The following is a 26,846-nucleotide window of genomic DNA, read 5'->3' on the forward strand; positions in this document are numbered from 1 at the left end:
ATACATTGTCTGCTGAGTCTTATTTTAGTTATTAAAGTTTTTTGGGGAAAAAAAGGAAATAAAGCACAGTGTTAATGGGATTAGAATAATTTCCAATTTGAATGTTGACCAGCAGCAAAATGGACTCAATCCCTCTGGAACATACTGGCTAATGTTCAAGTACTCATTTGTTTTAATATGATAATTATAGTTTCTTACACAACAAAAGTTCCTACTTTTAGCAATTAAAATTTTATGTTCTAGACAATGGACAACATTTATTACTTACCAGAAAGTGTGTATTTTATCACAATTTTAGTCTGACTACTAAATCTAAAATACAAAACCCATGAAATTTCAAATTCCGCAGGCAACTTTCCCTCCTTCCCTCCATGGCCTGTGGCTTTATCTCCTCATTGTGTGATCCTGTTAGATCCCACAAGCTAAGCCGGGCTGTATAGGTCAATAGTTGAATAGGAGACTTCCAAAAAATGCTCAAGTGCTGCACAAAGTGGGGTTGGTGACTTAAGGTGGCACTCTACCCTCTGAATAAATACTGAATGGGGGCCCAGAATTATGCTTCCAGGGCTGTTCTTTTTTGGAATGAGCTGTAAAACCAAAGTCACAGCTACTTGTAGCCATTACGAATCCAATGACGCTCTTTACACGTGCACCACTGTGCGCTAACCCAAGTGTCCGGACTATATTTTTACTCATGTAACAACCAACTTTCACTACCCACCTAATTTTAAGCAAAATACAGCATTCTTCACTTCCTAACAATTGGATAATGCTGGTGTGCTTATTTCATTGGCAAGTGAAGTGATCTTACGTACGTATTAGCTATCTCAAAAGGGTGATGAGGCTTAATTACTCACTTTTCTTCTGCCTGGGCTGCAATTTTATCACCTAAGTTTTGCACCTGGGTAACTCAGATGGTTAGGAAAACTACTATGTCTCCTTAGAATAGGCACAGCTTTTAGAACAATGTATAATGATAAACATCAATTTTGCATGTGAAAGCTTCCCTTGCTAATGACCTAGATTAAATTCCCAGCTTATTTATGTACTATGATGTTATTAACTTGACAGCTTTGACTAGCACTGAGGATTTAAATTATTGGCTTGAACTGACAAGCTGCCAGTCTGAAATGCTTGCATAGTGCTGGTTTTGAGACAAAGATATGGAACTTCTGGAATAGGTCTGGACAAAACCCAGCATCTACAAAGAATTCTAAACATTTCCATCCTCCTAACATCTGTCATGGATATTTATTTCCAGGGAATTCCTAGAAAGTTATCTCGTAAAGGAAATGTAAATTGTTTGTATTGGAAAACCATGAAAGGATTCAATGATGGCATCAATATCATCCTCCCTCCATCTCTCCCAGCTACATTATCTTGCTAGCAGTACCATAGTAACTGAGAGCCAACGAAATAAAAGAATAACCTTGAGAAGCTCTATTTGTATAGAAAGTAGTATACTCTGTTCACTCTACTCCTTCCACTGTTGGAGAAGATGTAAAGATTCTTTGCATGACCTTATCTTTAGGTGCAAGATCAGTTTAGACAGAACCTCGCTTTTACGTCTATCTGAGATAGCACCTTCGACAGCATGAACATCTACTAGCTCCAGTGCTGGCAATCTAATCACTATTTAACTTACTTTTCCCTCTCTTTTTAAGACTCAACGACGTTTATCGATGGACTGACTAAAATTAGTTTGCTTTTAGCTAAAAACCTAAATTTCCATATTCAATAATCAATCACTTTTGTACAGAAAGAAAGCAGGTATTCTCCACAGATTGCTAAAGAATATAAAATAAATGTGAATGACAAAGGTGTGACCCACCTACTCCTTTCCCTGGAGAAAGCATCTGCTTGCTTTCCCTACAATCCTTTTGTCAACACATTTTAATTAATTAATTATTTGTATTATAATAGCATGTAGGAGCCCCAAGTCATAAAACAGGGCCCACTGCATTAGGTGCTGTACAAATATAGAACAAGGAGATGGTTTCCACCCTAAAGATCTTACAATCTTTTGCTTCTAGGCCATAGATCCTCTCACATTTTCATATGGTACACCACATCTTAATAGAGTGTCTCTCAGGAAACCTTCTCTGCCATTTATGATCCTGCAGACCACCTCCCTCCCATTCAAAAACACACCAACAATCCCATAGCAACCACACAGGATGTATTTAGTTTATTTTTAGCTTCTTTAAATGCAACTTAGCAGCTGGAAACAAAGAGGACACAGTACAACATGACCGCCCATTCACCTCTCTGAAGACCACTAAGTACTCCATGAACTACAGCTTAAGAACCTCTATCCCACAATAGCTAGATTAGCAGTTCTCAACTCACAGCTGCATGCAACCCAGTTAGCACACAGCTGCAACCCAGCTGTGTGCTAAAGGCTGCTGGGCTACCTGGCTGCCCAGCATGGCATTGGGAGCCCGGGGGCTACTGGCTGGGGCTGTCAGCCAGGTCCAGGGTCATGGCTGCCGCATGTGGAGTCAGTAGGGGTGGGAGTGCTGTGGTTCTCAACCTACGGCCCAGGTAATACGTAATAAATAAGTTGAGAACCACTGAGCTAGACATATATTCTCAATTTAAGGATATTTTATGTCACTCTGGTTTCTATTTGCTTCCACTAATGCATTCAGTCCTACCATTAGTGCTGTGTTGAAAGTACTAACTTGCTCTGATATATGCTTCTTTGAAGTGCATTAATAATTTAAATTTTAAAATTATTACTCTCAAATCTATTTCGTTTTAATGTAATTGTGAATATTAGCGCTGCAATTGCAGACAAATGTTTACACAGAGACCTCTTCCTTTGTGTCTTCCCACCATCTAGAAGGCAATAACTATTTTGTATTTATAATTGTTTAGAATGTGTTATATGAGAGATGATGGGCTAAGCAGAACACCAAAGTCAACAGACTAATTCCTATTGACTTCAGTGGGAGCAGGATCAGACTGTCAGTATAGAGACACAAGCAATCATTCCAGAAGAGGACCCAAACCTGCAGTTCATTGGGTCTGCGCAGATTTCACCATTGTGGTCTCTTACCAGAAGGAAACTTTTAAAGGACAATTTTAGGCTAATCAAACATTCAGAGAGATAGAATTTTGGAACATGAGATTTCCTCCTCTTTTTGCAATATCCAACAGTCTAGAAACTTCAGATTTATTATATTCAATGATTTTGAACAAGATCTATGGCACTGGATAAACCTGCATGCACAACTTTGGAATTTTGAACCACTGAATACTGTTAGGTCCCACTGTATGCTTTGCACTTTGCCAAAGACTGCTTCTAGTAGAGTTAAGAACTTCACTGGAGCACCGTTACTCTAGCAAAGTTAGACAAAAGTCCAATCACTCAGATTCAAAGAATCTATAAACTCTGCTGGCACAACCTGAGGAATCCATAAGATCCATGAGCCAAATCCCTCAGGTTCATGTAGGCTACGCTCTGCTGACACAGCCGTTTGAGACTATAAATTCCAGTCTGATTCAAGGCTGTTATAAATTCCAACCAGTACAGTAACAGGCTTGAATAACAGTTTCATTGTAAAAAAGGAATCATCATCGAGCAGATGTGTTTCTTGCGGGATCCCGAAGGGATCAGTCCTTGGCCCTACACTATTTAACACTTTTAATCAGTGACAGAAAAACAGAAGAAAAACAAAATCATCACTGATAAGTTTGCAGATGAGATAAAAAATGAGGAAGTGGTAAATAATGAAGAGGACAGGTCACTGATACAGAGCAGTCTGGATCATTTGGTAAGTAAGGCACAACCAAACAACATACATTTTAATCCAGCTAAATGTAAATATATACATGTGGGAACAAAGAATGTAGGCCATACCTACAGGACAGGGACTATCCTGGGAAGAAGTGACTTTGAAAAAATTTTGGGGTCATGGTGGACAATTAGCTGAACATGAGCTCCCAGTGTGATGCTGTGACCAAAAGGGCTAACGTAATCCTGGGATATATAAACAGGGAAATCTCTCAGTAGGAATAGAGAGGATATTTTATCTCTGTATTTGGCACTGGTGCAACTGCTGCAGGAATGCTGTGTCCAGTTCTGAATTAATGAACTCTGTGACATTCTTTATTAAAAGATAAACTATAAAATTTGTTTTTTGGAACTTTAGAACAAAGGCTGCAACAACAAAAGCCAGACAGGTAATGAAAGAAATGGACAAATATAACCCCCAAATCCTTGGAATAAGGGAATGTCGATAGCCAGGAGCTGAGTTGAGAAAAGGCGATTAAAAAAATCAAAACAAAATCATAATACATTCAGGGAAGCAATATAGTTACCACATAGCAAAACAGAAAAATCTCTTACAAATTGGCAGCCAATTAACAGCTTCCAGTTAAACATGAAAATTACAAATATATGTTACATATCAACAGACAACTACCATGACAAGATCTAACAGCAATTCTACAATTGTCTACAAGCTCTGACTGACAATATTGCCAAGCATGACAACAGTAATGCCAAGGTTGGAGATGACAACAACAGAGTGGAGAAAGCAATGGGGCAAGTGTGACCTGGGGCCCTAGAATGACAACGGTGTCAGATTGGTAGAACTGTGGCAGGTACCAGGGTTCAACTGATGAAACACTAGTCACGCACATAGATATCCATACAGTAACTTGGACAGAATCCCCAGGAACCAATGTGACCATCTATTTGCTGGAACGAATTTTAGATCAACTTTCCAGGATGGGAGCTGCATCAGAAATGATCACAGGTTGCGTGTCACAAGACTGAACATTATAACAAAAACAGAACAAGCATAGAGAAAAATGACAGCTAAAGTCTAACAGACAAGACATTACAGCAGCAATTTTGAATGGAACTGAAAAACCCATTTCAGATGTTATAAGCCTTAAAACCATCACAAGAAATCAACTGACATGTCATGGTTCTTCCTGCCAGATGGTATAATAGATGACGCAATGCCTGCAGTTTATTTCCAGACAAGCAAACCTAAAGTCTGGATATGTGAGGATACATGGAACTGTGTGCAAGAAAGGAAACAAGCCAAAGCAAAACATCAATCCCCAAAAACACCTTCAGAAAAAGCAGCTGCCAAAAACAAAGAATAAAGCAGGAAAGAGCAACATGGAGGAAATACGTGAATAAAGACGCTGAAGCAGTTGCTGAAGGAGGCACTAGTAAAACATCATGTTTAAAAAGAATCAACAAGATTCTGACTGGCAAGTTTACACCAACCGGAGAGCCCGTTAAGGTTGAACAAAGAGCTTAACAACAGAAAAAGAACATAGAGCCATTGGCAGAGCACTCTGAAGAGGTGATAAACAGGCCAACACCACAAGGAATTATTGATATTGACAAAGAAATCAAACACCCAGAACTAGACTTTGTAACATTTCAGATCACAAGCAAGGAGAAAAAAATACAATTAAAAAGTTAAAACCTGGGAAAGCTGGCAGATGTAGACCAAGTCACCAGGGAAATGTTCAAAGCTTGTAATGATGAGACTATCAATAAAATTACTGAATATTTCAAAACAGTACATGACTAGGAAAAGTTTCCAGAAGAATAGAAAATAATGGCAGTATAGTCAAAATACCAAAGAAAGGTGATCTAAGCAACTGCAGTAACTGACAAGACGTTACACTCCTTGCAGTGATAGGCAAAGTTTTCCACAGTACCATCTTAAGCAGAATAAAATAGCAGATAAGGCAAAGCTAAAGGAGTATCAGGCTGAATTTTGACCTGGAAGATCATGTGTCAACCAGATTTTCACTCTATGAATAATCACTGGAGACAGCAGTGAATGGCAAAAGCCCGCATCACAAACTTAAGAGATTCTAAGAAAGCATTTGACAGCCTCCATCACAATTCACTCTGGAACATCTTGAAGTGTTATGATATGCCAACAAAAATGATTAACATCTTCAAGGCCTTATATCAGAGTGTAGTATGTACAATTAAAGTAAATGCAAACTTGAGAGAATGGTTTAATAGCTAGTGGTGCCAAAGATGAGTTCTCTCACCTTTGCTGCTTGGCATTACCATTGAAAAAGCGTAGACGGATACAACACAGGCATTGCGTGGCTCAACAGTAGTACACGAGAAGATCTAATTTTTGGTGTCGTCATAGCTCTTCTAAATCCAGGGCCGGCCCACAACATTTTGGCACCTGAGGCAGGGAGCAAAATGACGCCCCCATGCCTCCTCGCTTGGGCCAAAACTTTGAAAGGTCTCCATTCTGCCTTCTTCCTGTTCTACTCCTCTCATGGTACTGCTCTGCTACCTACCCCAATAAAGGAGAACTAACAACTTAAAATGCCTTGTTCAAAAAATTTAAGTAACACTTAATTTTCAAATGCCTGAACAGCAAATGTAACTTTTCTTGTCTGCATAGTAAACACTGGCATTTTTATCTGTTTGAATAATCAAAGTGGTGCTTTCCGCGCCTTGAAGATTTCAACTGCTTCCTTAAGGTCCACAGTCTGGGCCAGCTCTTGCTCTATTGAGATGGTTGCAAGGCCGACCAGCCTCTCCTGTGTCATTCTGGAGCGTAGATGTGTTTTTATAAACTTCAGCTTGGAGAAGCTGCGTTCTCCACTGGCAACTGTTACAGGAAGTGTTAGAAGTATGCGCAGAGCAACAAAAGCATTTGGAAAGAGGGTGGTCATCTTATTTGTGCACATATATTCCAGAACAGCCTTTGGAGTTGATCCTGCTGAAATATATCTTGAAAGGGCTTTCAGTTCATCACCTAAATCACTCACATCAATATTGCACGTCATCATGTGTCAACACTGTCTCTAGTGCCCTGCATTGCTGGTGTAGGTCTTCTTCAGGTATAGTGAGGAGTTTTGGAATATCATACGACATCCCAAATATACTGCTGTGTTCCTTGAGCTGCATGAAAAGTTCTTCAACTGACTGTACTGGACAATCTAGCACAGGGGCAGGCAAACTTTTTGGACTGAGGGCCGCATCGGGTTTCTGAAATTGTATGGCGGGCCGGTTAGGGGAGGCTTCACCTCCCCAAACAGCCAGGCATGACCCGGCACCCACCCCCTATCTGACCCCCCCTGCTTCTCGCCCCCTGATGGCACCCCCCGGGACTTCTGCCCCATCCAACCCACCCCTTTCCCTGATTCCCCTCCCCCCCCCGGACCCCTGCCCCATGCACCTCCCCTGCTCTTGGTCCCCTGACTGCCCCCGGACTCCCCGCCCCTAACTGCCCCCCGCCGCCCCATCCAACCCCCACCTCTCCTTCCTGACTGTCCCTCCGGGACCCCTACCTCATCCAACCACCCCTTCTCCCTGTCTGCCCTCCACCGCCCCATCCAACCCCCCCTCCTTCCTGACTGCCCCCCCCCAGGACCCTTGCCCCATCCAATCATCCCTTCTCCCTGTCCCCTGACCGCCCCCGGAACCCCTGCCCCTGACTGCCTCCCACCGCCCCATCCAACCCCTCCTCTCCTTCCTAACTGCCCCCCCCGGAACCCCTTCCCCCATTCAACTCCCTGTTCCCTGCCCTCTAACCGCCCCACCCCGACCCCTATCCACACCACTGACCCCTGACTATCCCCTGCCCTCTATCCAACCCCCCTGCTCCCTGCCCCCTTACCGCGCTGCCTGGAGCACCGGTGGCTGGCAGCACTGCTGCACCAGGACAGGCAGCTGCACCACGCAGCACAGAGCACCGGGTCAGGCTGGCAGCGCAGCGGGGTAAGGCTGCGGGGAAGGGGGAACAGCGGGGGAGTGGCCGGGGGCGAGCCTCCCGGGCCAGGAGCTCAGGGGCCAGGCAGGACGGTCCCACGGGCTGGATGTGGCCCGTGGACCGTAGTTTGCCCACCTCTGATCGAGCACCTGGTTAAAAAATTCGACTTTGAATTGTTGTTTGGGGTCTCTTATGGGATTATCCTGTGCCTCGTAATCAATAGGTCGTCTTCTTTGGTGACTCTTGTATTCTTGAATGGGTGGGAAAGCTTTGGTGTGAAGTTCCTCTGCCAACTTCTGTGCACTCTTCATAACATTTTGAAATCCCTCATCTGACTGGTAAGACTGTAGGTATGACTTTGCTTTCTCTGGTTGTTCCATTGCTCCAGATATATCAAGGTCAACACCTTGGAGTCTCTTGCTTACAACATTTATTTCAAACAGTATGTCATGCCACAACACTAAGCCACACAGAAATTTGAAGTTATGTATGTTTCTGGTGATTCCATTTCCCTCTGCCACTGTTCTCCCACAAAGAGTTCCTGTCATAACATTATCCTCTATAATGGCACCTATGGCATCATCTAACTTCCCAATTTGGTGTCTGATAGGCTTTATCGCCTCCACTCAACTTTCCCATCGTGTGGCACTCAGTGGTTTCAGCGTCAGAAAGGATGTTCCCAGATGTTGCTTCAAAATTTGCCATCGATGAGTTGATGCAGAGAAAAATACATAGATGCTTTGAATTACATTAAAAAATTCAGCAGCCTCACTAGAAGCTGAGGCTTTACCACTGACCACCAAGTTCAATGAATGAGAACTGCATGGGACAAAAAAAGCTCGAGGGTTTAACTCTCGGATCTGTGTCTGCACTCCTCTGTTCTTTCCTCTCACATTGGCACCATTATCGTAGCCCTGACCTCTCATGTCAGCTATCGCAATTCCTGTATCTTCCAGCTTTTTAAGAAGCACATTTGTCATACCAGCTCCTGTAGTATCATCAATATCAATAAATTCTAGAAAATGCTCTCTGACAGTCACCACTGCAGGGACATTTTCACTAGGTTCTGTTGTTGTTAAAAAACGCACCATTAAAGTCATTTGTTCCACATGGCTGATGTCAGGTATGCAGTCCAGAATAACAGAATAATATCTTGCTGACTTCAGATCTGTCACAATCTTCTGTTTGACTTTTGTTGCCAGTAACTGTATGATTTGATTTTGAATTGTTTTTCCAAGGTAGTGGTGTATGTACATTTCTTGGGTGGTGACTCTTCTGAGCTGCTCCTGGAGTACAGCATCAAACTCAGCCATCAGCTCCACAATTTTAAGAAAGTTTCCATTGTTTGGCACATACAGCTGATCTGAAGTGCCACGCAGTGCTGGGTTTTGGGTAGCAAGCATTCTCACAATGGCAATGAGCCTTTTCAGAACATTTTGCCAGTAAAGAGAGACTGATGTAATCTTCTCTTGATGCTGATCATCTATGGTGGCCTTTAACCTTAGTCTCATCTCAAGCTCTTTCCACCTATGGAATGCTCTCTGGTGATTTGCTGCCTTCTCATGGCATGCCAAATTTCTAGCCAGATTTTTCCAGTCCTTTGTTCCTGTAGAACCCAATGTGGCTAGAAGATTAGACTGGAAGAGTTTGCAACAAAAACAGTATGCAGCATTCTGGGTTTTTATATACCAGTACATAAGCCATGGCCTCTCCACTTTGTCACCATTGGGGATTTCACGCCAGTAATGTGTTGGATGGAAACTTCTGTTTTCATTATCTTTGGGGAACATGAAGTTTTTCACTTGCTGTGGCCCATGCAGTACAAGGAAGTCCCTCAGGCTACTGCTCAAGTGGGTCCACAGTCCTGGATCATCTAGACCAGGGGTGGCCAACCTGAGAAGAAGCCAGAATTTACCAATGTACATTGCCAAAGAGCCACAGTAATACATCAGTAGCCCCCCATCAGTTCCCTCCCCCCGCTCCCAGCGCCTCCCACCCATCGGCAGCCCCTCTGATCAGCGCCTCCCCATCCCTTCTCACACTTCCTGATCAGCTGTTTTGTGGCATGTAGGAGGCTCGGGGCGGGGGGGGGGGGGAAGGAGCGAGGGCATGGCAGGCTCAGGGGCGGGAAGGGGGTGGGGGTGGGGGCAGGGCCTGTGGTAAAGCCAGGGGTTGAGCAGTGAGCATCCCCTGACCCACTGGAAAGTTGGAGCCTTTAGCTCCAGCCCCAAAGTCGGTGCTTATACAAGGAGTTGCATATTAACTTCTGAAGAGCCGCATGTGGCTCCGGAGCCACAGGTTGGCCACCCCTGATCTAGACTTAAGGAAGTAAACTCAGCAGCACCACCACACTCTTCTCTGATCTTCTCTTTTCTTCAGGAATCTGCATGGTTACACCCATATGAGATGGAGATATGGATGCTGCAGTAGCTGCCAGGTCACCTGCACTCTGACTAACTGGAAGATCAGGCATCTCCTCACCACTCACATCTACACTGGGGCCGGAAGGCTCACCGTGAACATTTGTGTCTTTGTATCTCAGGAGAGCTCCTTCCTGCTTAGATAGAAAAGCTTCCTTTGCTTTCTTTCTTCTTCTGAATGCTGCCCCAGAGGGGCGTTTTCTTCTTTCACTCATGACTGCTGTTCTGTGCCAGCTATAGTAGCTCTCAACACCCAACTGAAGGGGACAAATAAGCAGGCTGGTAGCAGGGCCTGAGTGAGGGAAGATATCAGTGTCTTAAGGGCCTAACTGGCTCCTACTACTTCAGCTGACTGCCTGTTCTCCTCAAGTGGGTTCAGGGAAGCAGCAGGAAACAGGAAGCTCCCTCAGAAGCTGGTGTTAATCAGTCCAGGCTCTGGGGGTGCTAGAGAGGTACATAAGAGGCTCCTCCTCTTCTCCCTGCAGCTCCTGCTGCTTTCTGTTATTCCCTCTCACCTTTTCTCCTGCCTACTTGTTACATCTCATGTCCTCCTTCCTCCAGCAGAGCACTCCACCATCTCTGTGCATTTAGAGCAGAGAGAGTACATATGCACTAGCAGCAGACACAATTTTCTACACTCTGGATCCTAGTGGCCCCCCCTCCCACAGGCTGGCACCTGAGGCAGCTGCCTCAGTTCACCTCATGGTAAGGCCAGCCTTGTCTAAGTCACAGCTCAAGCTAAATGCAAGCAAAGATCAAAAGACTGTCTCAAGAAAGATGGGGTTAATAATCAATTATGAAAACACAAATATAATGAGAACCTCAGACACGTCCAACTCAAGCATTACATTAGAAGACCAAAAATTACAACAGGTGAGTCAATTCACATATATTTGCAGTAACATGCAAGCCAATGAAGATTTCAAGAAGGAAATAATGTCATGAATTGGCAAGGTGGCAGCTGCATTCATCACCTTAAACAAGATTCACCAGTGGCAGCTTAAACAAAAAATCTGCAACTTAAGGACCAAACTATGAATCTTTAATGCCAAATGTTATTTCTACCTTAAATATGGATGTGAAAGCTGGAAAATCCACAAAAGGTACAGACAGATGTCTAAATGCCTGTGAATGCAAATGCCTCAGGAAAATACTAGGTATTAAATGGAAAAAATTTAAAACAAGTGCCTGAGATTTATCAGAGTCCAACAACTTCTTTACCTCTGAAGTTATCCAGAAAAAAATGATGGAAATATCTGGGACATGTAATATGGATGAAGCCAGAGCCTCTGCCATAACAAAAATGCCATTGGGAAGCTGGAGAAACATGTAAAAGAGGCTGACCAAAAAATCCCTCCATTGAACAGTACTTACAGAAGGAAAACTTATACCATCTAACAACACAGAGAACATGCAAAGAGCAGCACAAGACAGACAGGGATGGCAGAGACATGTTCATGTCCTAAGTGACATCCGAAGGCATGGGAAGGATGCAGATTCAGACAAATCTGAGACATCCGGGGTGAGATTTTCAGAAGTGCTCAGCAGTGACGTAACTCTGTTCCCACTGAAAACAGGAATTTATGTTGACTTCAGTGGGAGCAGAGGTAGGCCATCACTGAGTGCTTTTGAAAATCCTCTCTTTATAAATACCTGAATTCTTTATAATTTTAAAAACCATATAAATAATACAAAAATACAGTTCATATTGTAGATACATTGAAAATACATTAGGAGTTTTTAGTTATTTTAAAATGGTTGATAGTCTAGAAACAAATAGCAATGGAAGCTCATGTTCAATTTGTGTTCATTTCACTCTTGTGACTATTTAAATCCTGAATTATATCTCAGTGTTTTTGTCTGTTAAGGAGAAGAATAATGACTTCACTGTGCAGATAGACTGATGAGACTAAGAGAAGGATAGAGCAACTTCCTATGATTAACAACAAAAATTGGGTAAATGCAGACGTTTTAAATGTGTAGAAGCACCTGTAATGGAAAAGTGCATAGTTGCTTTTAGTTGGAAATTGTTGTCTGGAAACCTCAGCCATTGTGGGGAAAAGTGGTTATAGCTTTTAAACACCAGACATACCATTTTATTTCTAAGACTAACGCTATCATTTATTCAGGCACTTCTCAAGTAATCCTGAGATGAGTTTTCATTCCCTTTCTATAGACCTGTTTTCAGCTCCCATGAAATAAAGACTTCCAACTTCAATGGTAGGTTAATCAGGCCTTAAATTAGGTCACCTTCATAGCTCATAAACAGAGTTTTAGAACAAGCTATGGTATATGTGACATGTCATGTGCCAACAAGCTCTGTTATGGCAGGGGTCTTTAGTGGCTGCTGTTTATGCCCCCAACTCCCACTTTGTACTCAGTCCTCTAAAGACAACAGGGCACAATTCATGCTGAAAACAATTATGAGCCAAATCAGCTGTGAGGAAGAATTTAATCAGAAAAATGTGAATGATATTTTGGAATAATTTAAGAACATCAACTAGATGTCCTAAGAGCCACAATCTAGGAAGAAGACTGTGCTGGTTAAAATCAGTTACCATCACCTGGTTTAGAGGGTAAGTGAAAGCAGTTGTAAACAAAAAATGTTATATATATGGAAGAAAGGGAAGTTGATACTAATGACTACAAATCAGAAGTTAGGAATTGTAGACAATTGATAATGGAAGCCAAAAGGACACAAGGAAAAATCTATGGCCACTAGAGTTAAAGACAATAAGGAGTTTTAAAATACATTAGGAACCAAAAGAATCTTGACAATTGTATTGGCCCATACTAAATGGAAATGGTAGAATTATCAGTACTAAAGAAAAGGTAGAGGTATTCAATAAATATTTCTGCACTGTATTTGGGTGAAAAACAGGTAATATAGTCTCATCATATGGTGATAACACTCTTTCCATTCTACTAGTATCTTTGAAGGATGTTGAACAGAAGCTACTAGGGTCAGACAGTTTTAAATCAGCAGGTTGAGATAACTTGCATCCAAGAGTTTTCAAAGAGCTGGCTGAGGAAATTGCTGGACCATCAACATTGATTTTCAATAAGTCTTGGAGCACTGGGGAAATTCCAGAAAACTGAAAAGAAGCTAATATGCCATTTTAAAAAATTGGTAAATGGGATGACCTGGGTAATTGTAGGCCTGTCATCCTGACATCAATCCCAGGCAAGATAATGGAGCGGCTGATTCAGGATTCAATTAATAGAAAACTAAAGGAGGGAAATGTAATGAATGCAAATCAACATGGGTTTATGGAAAATTGATCCTGTCAAGCTAACTTGATAACTTTTTTGATGAAATTATAAGTTGATATAGGTAATAAAATTGATGTAATCAACAAACTTCTGCAAGGTGTTTGAGTTGGTACCACACAATATTTTGATTACTAAACTACAGTGATACAAAATTAACATGGCACACATTACATGCATTAAAAACTTGCTATCTGACATCTTAAAATGAAGCTAGACACATTCAGACTGGAAATAAGGTGTAATTTTTAACGGTGAGAGTAATTAATCACTGGAAAAATGTAACAAGGGTCATGGTGGATTCCTTATCACTGATAATTTTTAAATGAAGATTGGATGTTTTTCTAGAAGATATGCTCTAGGAATTATTTGGGGGACTCCTAAGGTCTGTGTTGCACAGGGGGTTAGACAAGATGATCATAATGGTCCCTTCCGGTCATAGAATCTACAAACCTGAGACCCCACACCTGGCAGCTGTAGGATCTTCAGGGGAGAGGAGAGGAAGGTCACTAACACTAAGACATTGCTTAGGGTAGAGTTTATTTTATCCAAAGAAAACTAAAACTCATGCAGCTTTAAGGCAGATGTTCCTGAGTTTGCTGCACTTTTAATGGGACATAAAATATGGTGAAAAAGTTATGCTTTTGTGCCTTATAAAGCTTTTAGTGTCCCTATGTAATTCTGTGAGAAAGCACAACCCTAAAAGGATTTGGATACAACTGTGGAGAACGGTATATATTCTTGGAAAAGTTTCATCATTGATGAGGGGCTCCATTACCTCTAACAGTTCTAGGGTAAGTGAACAAATTTGTATAGTAGCACTGAGACAGGGGATATGTGGAAACAGTACAGATGTGATCCACCACTGCTACAGGAAGAGCTCTTTGGGAAGAATAAGGTGGAAGAAGAGAGAAACAAGCTGTTAAACAAAAAAAAAAGGGAACAGGCGGAGCGATTATCTGCTTTTTATCCATCTCACTTCAAAAACCTATCCATTTCCAACCTTGGCTACACCTGAGCTGCTGTTCATGCCCATAGCTATTTCTCAGAGGCATCATCATGAGCAGCAGCACAGTGAAATGGACATGACCGTCGGTCATATTCTTTCTGGTGAACCACTTGCAGAGTACTAGAGGCAGGAGAATCAATTGCACTCTCCTGTAGCTGTAGTATAGGGTAAAAGATACTTAGGACAGGACAGGAAAGAAGAGACAGACTTCTCCCCCTCCTCCTACATAACATACTCAGCAGCGGCAGATCACATCTGTATTCCACCAGTAATCCAGGAATGTAGGACAATCATGTCAGTTATCTCTAGAGCTGCTTCTTCTAGGGCCAAGAGTGAAGCATTATGGGAGAACAGTAATACAGACATGATCCTTGCTGTAATTGTCTCTCAATCTCACAGTAAATGTAAATTCCTGTGACATTGATAACTGTGACTAGAGCCCTGCAAATCCACAGGTATCCGCTTTATATCCTTGGACCATTTTTGCGGATAGCATCGTGGATGCGGATACAATTTTTGTATCTGCCCAGAGCTCTGACATTAAGAGCCGAGCAGCAGCTGTGAGGAACCGCAGTGCAGACCCTCTACCTGTCCTGGGCAGGGGGCCGGAACATGGGCTGGGAGATGTTTGGGCCTCCCACCCAGGGCACGTGGAGGGTACGCCGCGGCTCCCCACAGCTGCCTGCACAACTCTTACCATGGCTGGGCTGCAGCTCTGAGCCGCCCCCGCCTGAGCTGGGTCGGGGAGAGCCATGCTGGCAACAGTGGGGAGTCTGGGTCCCTCCATTTGCCCTAGGGAGCGGGGACACTGTGCGGGGGCGGCTCAGACTCCCTGCCTAGGGCAGGTGGAGGGACCCAGACTTCCCACAGCTGCCCACCTGGCTCTCACCGTGGCTGGTCTGCAGCTCTGAGCCGCCCCCTCCCCCCACCGGAGCACCACACTGGCAGCTGTGGGGAGCCTGGTTCCCTCCACCTGCCCTGGTCAGGGGCCTGAGCAGCCCCCAGCCTGTGTCCCTGCCCCCCAGACCCCACACCTGGGGCGGGTGGAGAGATCCAGGCTCCCCACAGCTGCCAGCACGGCCCTCCCCAACCCGGCTCCAGCCGGTGGCGGATATGCTCATAGCCTCAGCCTGGCCCCCGCACCTGCCTGGAGGCTGAGAGCAGGTCTCCACATATTACCAATACATATTCTAAAATACCCTGCTTAAATAAATAAGTCTACATTTTTACTGCTAAAGCAAATATCAGCCTTGGCTAATGCAGCAAGTGCTACAGAAAAACAAAGCTGATACTAAAGAAAGGATTCCATATCACATTCTTACATACAAATATAAAAAGTTTTTAATATTCACTTTCAACTCTGCTCTCTCCATATTAGGAATGAGATTTTTTTTTCCTTGTACAGATAAAAGCAGTTGATGGAGATGAACAAGTGCAGGTTCACTAATTTTTAATTAGCCTATCAGGCTGCCTACTAATCAGGTGCAGTTATCTTCTCTGCAGAAGCCTGCATGTGCTGGAGCCCATGATTTTCCACCAGGGATCAATCATGAAGGCAACAGCCATTCCCCCTATAAAGCACAGAAATCAATTCAAAAACAATAGAAAGAAAGTAAAGAAATACATAAAAAGGGAAACACTATCAGCTTTCATGTTTACCCTGCTCAAATTTTTACTCTTTCCTGGGCAAACTTCCAATTTGATTAAAGATACGATTTAAGTACGATTTCCCCACATCATTAACAAAATGTTAACTAGATGGGCCAAAATAAACATCTTGAACTCAAACCCCACTTCAAGTTTCAGTGCATGGGGAGGTGTTCAGATCTGAATCTGCCATTCTGGTTTTGGTTGTAGGCTGAATCTAAAACTGGAAGGGATTTATTTTGCAATACAGGTGCAGCCAAAATCTCCTCAGAAAAGCCACTCTCATACAATGTCCTCCCAAGATAGCACCAATCTCTGGAGAACAGCTCATTTTATAAGATTTTCACCATCTCTAGAACAGCTCAAGATTTCTGTGCCATCAGATCTGAAACTTAGCCCTGATTTGGCACTGACCTTGGAACATAGTCTAAACTCTACTAGGATCTACCAGAACACCGTTTCTTCAGCCATCCAATACTTTCACAAACTGACTTGTCACCGTGCAGTTCTCTTCCCAAGCCCCACAAGTTTCTCTCCAAACAGCTTGGATTCCCTCAAGATCCCAAACATATTTCTCTAGATTTATTCTCAATTTCAGAATCCTACCTCAAGCTATTTTACAGTGGAAGAAATAAAAGCTTCAAATACCACAGTAAAAAACAGAAGGTTGCAATAGGAATTCAGGGTTTACTTCCAATGAATACATTTGGGGAGGCACTTTTACTTTAAATACTTTGACACCACTGTCATTGCTTTATAAAGAGCATACTTCTTATATGATACAACAATAACCTTGTTCAGTGGTTACTTTCTCTGCACACCAAGTTTGTATATATAGTCAATAATATTCTACATTTATATAGTACCTGGCACCAGAAAGGATCCTAGGGAGCTTTACAGTGAACAAGTATTTTGTAGCACCATCATGGCCACCTCAAAAGACAACCATATTAAAGGAGTAAAACGTGACTTTAGAGGATAAACTAAAAATGATTGGGGGATGGGGGGAGGGCAGCAGAATAAGTGAAGCGGAGAGGAAGCTGTTTAACCTGAACACCAGCCTCCTGAAGGGTCTGCTGACCAATGAAGAGCCCTATGTTACCAGCGTGATGGGTTCGGTCACAGAGACCCCCTTGGGACTGTAACCTGAAGTGCTGAATTTGCCTCTGAGCCAGTTTTCCCTGCCATCTTGGGACTCCAGAACCCTGCCTTGTTGAACCAGACACACTAGCCGGCTGCAAACACAGACCCGGGTCTGGTCCATGCCCCCAAAACTGTAGACTTTAACCAAAAACTGCTCAGCAGGTCACCTATCTCCAGTACCCAGACACCCAGTTCCCAATGGGATCCAAACCCCAAATAAATCTGTTCTACTCTGTATAAAGCTTATACAGGGTAAACTCATAAATTGTCTGCCCTCTATCACACTGATAGAGAGATATGCACAGCTGTTTGCTCCCCCGAGGTATTAATCATTTACTCTGGGTTAATTAATAAACAAATGTTATTCTAGTAAGTATAAAAAGTAGAATTTAAGCAATAACAGACAAAAAGTAAATTACCAAGCAAAATAAAACAATGCAAGCAAGTCTAAGCTTAATACATTAAGAAACTGAGTACAAGTAAATCTCACCCTCAGATGTTCCAATAAGCTTCTTTCACTAACTAGACTCCTTCCTAGTCTGGGCCTAATCCTTTCCTTTTCCCTGGTACAGACCTTGTTAGTTCCAGAAGACATCTTAGGTGAAAAGCAGGGGATTCCACATGACTGGGACCCCTTTGTTCTGTTCCACCCCCTTTTATAACTTTGGCACAAGGCGGGAATCCTTTGTCTCTCTCTGGGTTCCCACCCCTCCTTCCTTCCTCCTTCCCTGGAAAAGCACCAAGTTTAAGATGGATTCCAGTATCATGTGTCATGGTCACATGTTCTGTGAGACCTCTAGCCTCCATTCTTCCAAGCCTGGCCAGCACGTACCCAGGGCATGTATCCGGGAAGTTTTGCAAGTAAACAGAGCCATTCACAACCAATTGTCCTAGTTAATGGGAGCCATCAAGATTCCAGGCCACCATTAATGGCCCACACTTTGCATAATTACAATAGGACTTCAGAGTAATACTTCATTTTTCTAGTTTTAGATACAAGAATGATACATACATACAAATAGAATGAACACACTCAGTAGAACATAAGCTTTGTAATGATACCTTACAAAAGACTTTTGCATAAAGCATATTCCGGTTACATCATATTCACACTTATAAACCTGTTTTTACAAAGCATATGGAATGCAATGTCACAACCACCACATTACCCCTACTATGAATGACAGGTTTCAGAGTAACAGCCGTGTTAGTCTGTATTCGCAAAAAGAAAAGGAGTACTTGTGGCACCTTAGAGACTAACCAATTTATTTGAGCATGAGCTTTCGTGAGCTACAGCTCACTTCATCGGATGCATGCCGTGGAAACTGCAGCAGACTTTATATATACACAGAGAATATGAAAAAATACCTCCTCCCACCCCACTGTCCAGCTGGTAATAGCTTATCTAAAGTGATCATCAGATATCCCTCAACCCACCTAGCAATATTGTTAACCTATCCAACTATACTCTCAGCCCAGCAGAAGCAGCTGGTCTATCTCGGGGCCTTTCCTTCTGCCCCTCCACCCCCACGAACATGATACAGTTCTGTGGTGACCTAGAATCCTATTTTCGACGTCTCCGACTCAAGGAATATTTCCAAAATACCTCTGAACAACATACTAATCCACAGAGACCTCCCTACCAACACTACAGAAAGAGGGATTCTAGGTGGACTCCTCCTGAAGGTCGAAACAGCAGACTGGACTTCTACATAGAGTGCTTCCGCCGACGTGCACGGGCTGAAATTGTGGAAAAGCAGCATCACTTGCCCCATAACCTCAGCCGTGCAGAACACAATGCCATCCACAGCCTCAGAAACAACTCTGACATCATAATCAAAAAGGCTGACAAAGGAGGTGCTGTTGTCATCATGAATAGGTCGGAATATGAACAAGAGGCTGCTCGGCAGCTCTCCAACACGAGTTTCTACAAGCCATTACCCTCTGATCCCACTGAGAGTTACCAAAAGCAACTACAGCATTTGCTCAAGAAACTTCCTGAAAAAGCACAAGATCAAATCCGCACAGACACACCCCTGGAACCCCGACCTGGGATATTCTATCTACTACCCAAGATCCATAAACCTGGAAATCCTGGGCGCCCCATCATCTCAGGCATTGGCACCCTGACAGCAGGATTGTCTGGCTATGTAGACTCCCTCCTCAGGCCCTACGCTACCAGCACTCCCAGCTACCTTCGAGACACCACTGACTTCCTAAGGAAACTTCAATCCATCGGTGATCTTCCTGATAACACCATCCTGGCCACTATGGATGTAGAAGCCCTCTACACCAACATTCCACACAAAGATGGACTACAAGCCGTCAGGAACACTATCCCCGATAATGTCACGGCTAACCTGGTGGCTGAACTTTGTGACTTTGTCCTTACCCATAACTATTTCACATTTGGGGACAATGTATACCTTCAGATTAGCGGCACTGATATGGGTACCCGCATGGCCCCACAGTATGCCAACATTTTTATGGCTGATTTAGAACAACGCTTCCTCAGCTCTCGTCCCCTAAAGCCCCTACTCTACTTGCGCTATATTGATGACATCTTCATCATCTGGACCCATGGAAAAGAAGCCCTTGAGGAATTCCACCATGATTTCAACAATTTCCATCCCACCACCAACCTCAGCCTGGTCCAGTCCACACAAGAGATCCACTTCCTGGACACTACAGTGCTAATAAACAATGGTCACATAAACACCACCCTATACCGGAAACCTACTGACCGCTATTCCTACCTGCATGCCTCCAGCTTTCACCCTGACCACACCACACGATCCATCGTCTACAGCCAAGCTCTGCGATACAACCGCATTTGCTCCAACCCCTCAGACAGAGACAAACACCTACAAGATCTCTGTCAAGCTTTCTTACAACTACAATACCCACCTGCAGAAGTAAAGAAACAGATTGATAGAGCCAGAAGAGTTCCCAGAAGTTACCTACTACAGGACAGGCCTAACAAAGAAAATAACAGAACGCCACTAGCTGTCACCTTCAGCCCCCAACTAAAACCCCTCCAACGCATTATTAAGGATCTACAACCTATCCTAAAGGATGACCCAACACTCTCACAAATCTTGGGAGACAGGCCAGTCCTTGCCTACAGACAGCCCCGCAACCTGAAGCAAATACTCACCAACAACCACATACCACACAACAGAACCACTAACCCAGGAACTTATCCTTGCAACAAAGCCCGTTGCCAATTGTGCCCACATATCTATTCAGGGGACACCATCACAGGGCCTAATAACATCAGCCACACTATCAGAGGCTCGTATACCTGCACATCCACCAATGTGATATATGCCATCATGTGCCAGCAATGCCCCTCTGCCATGTACATTGGTCAAACTGGACAGTCTCTACGTAAGAGAATAAATGGACACAAATCAGATGTCAAGAATTATAACATTCATAAACCAGTCGGAGAACACTTCAATCTCTCTGGTAACGCAATCACAGACATGAAGGTCGCTATCTTAAAACAAAAAAAACTTCAAATCCAGACTCCAGCGAGAAACTGCTGAATTGGAATTCATTTGCAAATTGGATACTATTAATTTAGGCTTAAATAGAGACTGGGAGTGGCTAAGTCATTATGCAAGGTAGCCTATTTCCTCTTGTTTTTTCCTACCCCCCCCCCCAGATGTTCTGGTTTAATTTGGATTTAAACTTGGAGAGTGGTCAGTTTGGATGAGCTATTACCAGCAGGAGAGTGAGTTTGTGTGTGTGGTTTTTGGGAGGGGGGTGAGAGAACCTGGATTTGTGCAGGAAATAGCCCAACTTTATTATCATGCACATTGTGTAAAGAGTTGTCACTTTGGATGGGCTATCACCAGCAGGAGAGTGAATTTGTGTGGGGGGGTGGAGGGTGAGAAAACCTGGATTTGTGCTGGAAATGGCCCACCTGATGATCACTTTAGATAAGCTATTACCAGCTGGACAGTGGGGTGGGAGGAGGTATTTTTTCATATTCTCTGTGTATATATAAAGTCTGCTGCAGTTTCCACGGCATGCATCCGATGAAGTGAGCTGTAGCTCACGAAAGCTCATGCTCAAATAAATTGGTTAGTCTCTAAGGTGCCACAAGTACTCCTTTTCTTTTTCCTAAGCCTTAAGAATTCATTCATAGTAGGAAGAAGAAAAGGAGTACTTGTGGCACCTTAGAGACTAACCAATTTATTTGAGCATGAGCTTTCGTGAGCTACAGCTCACTTCATCGGATGCATACCGTGGAAACTTTTCTGCAGTTTCCACGGTATGCATCCGATGAAGTGAGCTATAGCTCACGAAAGCTCATGCTCAAATAAATTGGTTAGTCTCTAAGGTGCCACAAGTACTCCTTTTCTTTTTGCGAAGACAGACTAACACGGCTGTTACTCTGAAACCTGTCATTAAGGCTTAGGGTTACCTCCCTCATCCCTCTTTTACCAGTCTCTGAAGTCTCATGCTTATCTTTAGTGTATTACAAATAAAATAAACAAACAGTAAGTATGGTTCACACTTTCCCATACCAGATCAGTTTTGCTTAGAAGACCACATAACTCTATACTGAGACATTCCAAATAGGTAACGGCAGCTACATGAACACACATTTGGCAAAGTAATGTCAAATGGCCAACTAGAAATCCAAGATGCTCATCACTCATAGGTAAGGATAAGATTTTGTCACAAAGGTCCCAGAAGTCATAGATTCCATAACTTTCAGAGACTCCTAAAACATTTCCACTTAGCCCTGTGCTACTGCGACTGGTGGGGGGCCCAGGAGCCTTGAGCTGCCACGAGCAGTGAGTGTGGGATTCCCACCCCTAGCAGCAGGTCTCAGTCTCTCATCCCCCACCGCGGGGCTCAGGCTTCAGTCATCCCCAGGTCAGGCCCCATGCAATTATTCTTAGTACTTTTATTTCTTCAAGTCTTTTAAAAGCATTTTAGCGTCTGTAAAGTTTTGCTTATTACCCACGACTGGTGACTTTTACTAAAAATAACCGTGACAAAAATCTTAACCTTACTCATAGGATTTTAGGTCTTCTCACATTTAATGAGCTTCCAGTGCTTCATACTAACCAAATATAGAAAATTAACTAAAGTAACATCACCATGCAAATACACCGACGCTGACTGCAAAAAGAAGTTGCCATTAATTCATTCTCTGCAAGAGATATTCCTGAGTTAATTCCCTAGCAGGAATTGTCAGATATTTATGGTGATCAAGTTTAGGGGTTCTCAAACAAGGGGTCACGAGGTCATTACATGGGGTGGTCGCGAGCTGTCAACCTCCACCCCAAATCCTGCTTGTCTCCAGCATTTATAATGGTGTTAAATATATTTCAAAGTGTGTTTAATTTATTGGGGGGGGGGGGTCACACTCAGAGGCTTGCGACGTGACAGGGGTCACCAGTAAAAAAGTTTGAGACCCACAGAGTTACAGAGTAAGTACACAGAAAGAAAATAATGAACCAAAGTTTTAGAAAACAAAGAACAGTGCTAGAAACAAAGACGGTTACGAAGAACAAAAGACAAGAATTGTGCTTCAAAGTATCTGCTCAATAAAAAATGTAAAGATTCTCTTATGAGACAAATTAAGATGAAATGTAACTTACTGGTAAAGTTCCTGGTAGAGAAGCATCAAAGAAAGATACCAAAGAATTAGGTGGTGCTGCAAACTGGACTTGGGAGCCAGAGAAAAGCTTTGAGTTGGAACTGATCTGTGCATGAATTTCCAGACCTACCACTGCTACCCATGGAGCAACACTGAAAGAGAGGGGAAAAGTAAATATGATTAGTATACACTCTATTAAACCTCCGTAAGCTTCTAAACACTACAAGACCGAAAAACCCTTGCAATACCATGTGGTAGCACTGTGCTGCTGATCCACAATAAATATAGAAGGGAAATATGAGGCAAACTTTTTCATTATATACAGGTAGAGGATGGTAAGTAGGAACAATTATATAAGTAAGAAAAAAATAAAGGCCTAATCCTGTGAAATCTTACTCATATGAGTAGCATCAATCAGGCAAACCAACATGAGCAACAGCTTGCTTGATCAACCCCCAATTTTGTACCCAACCCAATTATAAATATCAATTGCATTTCATGTACTTTGATAAGTCTCCAACAAACAGGTGGCATATCAATTATGTATACATTGTCAGCTAGTCACTTGCAAGTTGGAAAAGGTTTGTACTGCATTAGCATAAACATTTGTAGTCTGATAATAAAGAAATTATAATTTTCACTGTAGAGCAACTGCTCTCTGAACGTACTCCACAAGAATGAGCGTCTACATATCATCTGAAAAGTAATTGCAATTCTCACATCCATAACTTTTATATAGGCAAGAGATGGGGGTCAGCCTTCACAGTGTGAACTGCTTGACAGTTTCTGTAAGTAATTATCTGGCCCTGTACAAATGAAGTGACACAAATATCATATTTCACTGGTGAAGTCAGGTTTGTATGACAAGATACTAGAGCAATATTAAATAACTAGATATAGTCGATAAGTGGGCTATGGAAAAACATCAAACAAATACATCAAATGCAGCATTTCTTTCAAAAGTGAACACAATAAGCTTGAGCTGTCAAGACTTGAGTTCAGGGTTCTGTCTCTCTCCTTCAACTACTGACTACATCACTACCAAAAACTGAGTAATGGGATGGAAATACTGTCACTTAGGATTAACTTTCAGGAATTTAAACAAAGTATTTTTAAACAAATAGTTTTTCTCCATGTGTTGATTGAGATTACAAAATCATATTTGTAAAAACAAGGCTCATTAGCTATATTTCAGAAAGCAGTTAGAATTAACATCTAAGGCCCAAAACCAAAAACTCTTACACCTGCTTAACTTTACTACCTTGAGAAATCCCATTGATTTCAGTGAAACCAGTGGGAATGAAATTAACAAGACAACTCATGATAGTAAAGTTAAGCACATGAGTAAGAGTTTGCAAGATTGGGGTACCTAACTTTGCTTTCATTATTTATGCTGTTTTCTTTCTGCATTTATCTCAACAAGGAATCATATTGGACTGGCTTGGGGTGGCTTGGCAGGCAGTTACTTGTTTATGGTGGCTACAGTATTATGATCTAGAAGCTCAGGTTTCATTAAAAAAAAAATTTAGTGTCTAGCTATGATGTTTGAAACCAAAGATATTTGCCTGAATCTGCAGAAGACCTGAAACAATACCTCTGATGAATGTGGAGAGCTTGCACTCATGTGAACAGAATCCTAATTTTGAATCAATGATGTCAATTTTAATATCAACACTAAACTACTTCATTGCTGATCAAAGTACACACAAAAGTAGAGGTGTGATGAAATTACAAGTACCTGCACAATCTACTGTGAGTGGCATTTCTTTTCTGTGTTGTGATTAGGTGGAAATTTAGACTACCTCACTTACCACCTCCCTTTTTGACCTCTGATCTCAGTTCAGACTCTGAAAAACAACTGTTCTGTTTAATTTGCATTTATAGTCTGTTTCTAGTCAATTTCACATACTATACTGCAATGTTTTGTTTGCAAACACTGCAGAAGAATGATTGCTTAAAATGATTTTCACAAGGATTTTCAAGTATTTCATGGGAATATTTCCATGACTCGAGTTTGGAAAAAGCTTATTTTTACCTAAATTTTTGGCATAATTTGACCTGAAAATATCCCCTAAAAAATCTCCCTTCTAACATAGGTTTTTATTTTTCCCAGAAGCTTTCTGCATGAAGGCCCTGAACCTGCATTCAGATGCACAAAGTCAGAGCCTTGATTTCCACTCAGGTGCAAAGGTCTCTGTATGAACATCAGATTGTATCAGAACTGCACCTTCCCTGAACAGGAAGCCCATACAATTCTGTACATTGCTTTATCTGTATTAGGTTTATCTAAGAAGCCAATCACTGTAGCATGCAACTGCACCTGATGCCTGTGTTAAATAATGTTTAAATTATCAACTAGTGCAGGAAAAGCACAAACCCGAATTCAAATCCTGGCAGGTAGCGAGCTTCCAAAATCTCCTTTGATTCTGAAAGTTCTTAAAAACCAGTTATTTTAGCAACAGGAATATGATGCTCTAGTGTCTGATCTACTGGAACTGGTGGGAAATTGGGGAAAGGGAGGGGGTAACTTGGGTGGTAAGGTCATGAAATAGGAGGGGAAGGGGTACATAACTTGAGAGCTGATATTTGGAGTAGGTGAGGAATATTAATGGAGATGTGAAACAGTGGGGGGAATCCAAATAAGGGCATGACATTGGGGAGCATAGCAGGGGGCGGGGAAACTGGGGCAGAAGTTTCATGGGGGGAGAGATGGGTAGAGTGAAGGGTTGGGATATGGGGGGGAGGGTGCGCGCGCGCAGGGACGCTGACTCCAAAAACAGGACAGCAATATCCCGCAGGAGGAGCGACCGGGGTGCGCATGGACCGGACCGAAACCTATCAGCCTTGTAGCCGCGTATTCCGCCCTACCCCCGGTAACCTGGACTTTACCCGCGCTCTCCCGCAGGACTATTCCCCGCTCTCCGGCCGGAAGCGATAGACCCTGGAGCCTGCGCCCTTCTCCAGGTCTGTCCGTTGTGCAGGACGGGGACATCCCCGGTCCTGCAGCGCTGAGCTAGAAGCGAGCCCCAGCAGCGCCGCAGTATGGAGGCCGCCATCTTGCGCTGGGCAGGTGATGCATCAGCTGACCTAGCCGTGGCTGCGGCGCCTCCTGGGAAATGTAGTCTCTCGGGGAGAGATTGCGGGGCGAAAAGGGGTAGGAAAACTACAACTCCCGCCAGGCCAGGCGAAACAAACAGTTCCCCTTCCCGCCCCGCCCCTCTGCCCTGGAGTCCCGCGGGGAAGATCAAGGGAGTTGGTCGCTTCCAGAGATGGAGGCCCTCCAGTATGTGCTGTGTTGGGATTGCAGGGGCGAAGCCCAGGGCTGTGTCTGTGCTGAAGGAGGAGCCTCACAGGATACACAGGCAGACGCCGCCCCGCTCCCTGAACTGAGATTTGGATCCAGAGCCCCACAGCTCAGGCTCCAGGGATTTGGGATCTACCTGTACAGATATGAGGCCAGTCCAGCTCCAGCTCCCCGCAGGGTTTCATCCAGATACCTGGCCCATCTCTCGTTAACCTTTTGCAAATGTGTGGACTCCACTTTGAAAAGATTGTGCATCATAAATTCTCCTCATCTCTCTCTCTCCCTCTGGCCTTCTATCTCTGGGGGCAGAGATAACTCAGTGGTTTGAGCATTGGCCTGCTAAACCCAGGGCTGTGAGTTCAATCCTTGAGATGGCCTTTAGGGATCTGGGGCAAAAACTGGGAATTGGTCCTGCAGGGGGTTGGACTAGATGACCTCCTGAGGTCCCTTCCAGCCCTGATATTCTGTGATTCTCTGGATCAACTGCAAATGGGCCTTCTCCCACTCTCTGTCCAATCACAACCGCTTTGGATTGTTATCATCTCCGGCCAAGGGTCTGGCTAACAGAAATTGTGTTTTATAATCAAAGGCCTCCTGGCCCATAAGATTACCAGTTAACCCCTTGCAAAGGACAGTTTCACACGGTGCCAAAAGACATTAGTGCTTTGTATCAAAACATCTTGCTGTAACAAGCCTTGATACTTGA

General features: G+C 43.2%; 1 protein-coding gene across 1 annotated transcript in view; it reads right to left on the minus strand.

Moving 5' to 3' along the window:
* The window catches only part of GATB (glutamyl-tRNA amidotransferase subunit B), a 68,316-nt gene extending 42,399 nt beyond the window's left edge, over nt 1-25,917 (minus strand). The window contains exons 1-2 of the mRNA XM_084626283.1: nt 25,726-25,917; nt 22,838-22,988 (exon numbers count right to left, since the gene is read on the minus strand). Of these exons, the coding sequence (XP_084482409.1) occupies nt 22,838-22,988; nt 25,726-25,892 (318 nt within the window). The 5' untranslated portion in view covers nt 25,893-25,917. The remainder of the gene's footprint in view (nt 1-22,837; nt 22,989-25,725) is intronic.
* Between the last annotated feature and the right edge of the window lie 929 nt (nt 25,918-26,846).

Source organism: Lepidochelys olivacea (assembly GCF_965140295.1).
Source record: "Lepidochelys olivacea isolate rLepOli2 genome assembly, chromosome: 4".
Lineage (NCBI taxonomy): Eukaryota > Metazoa > Chordata > Testudines > Cheloniidae > Lepidochelys > Lepidochelys olivacea.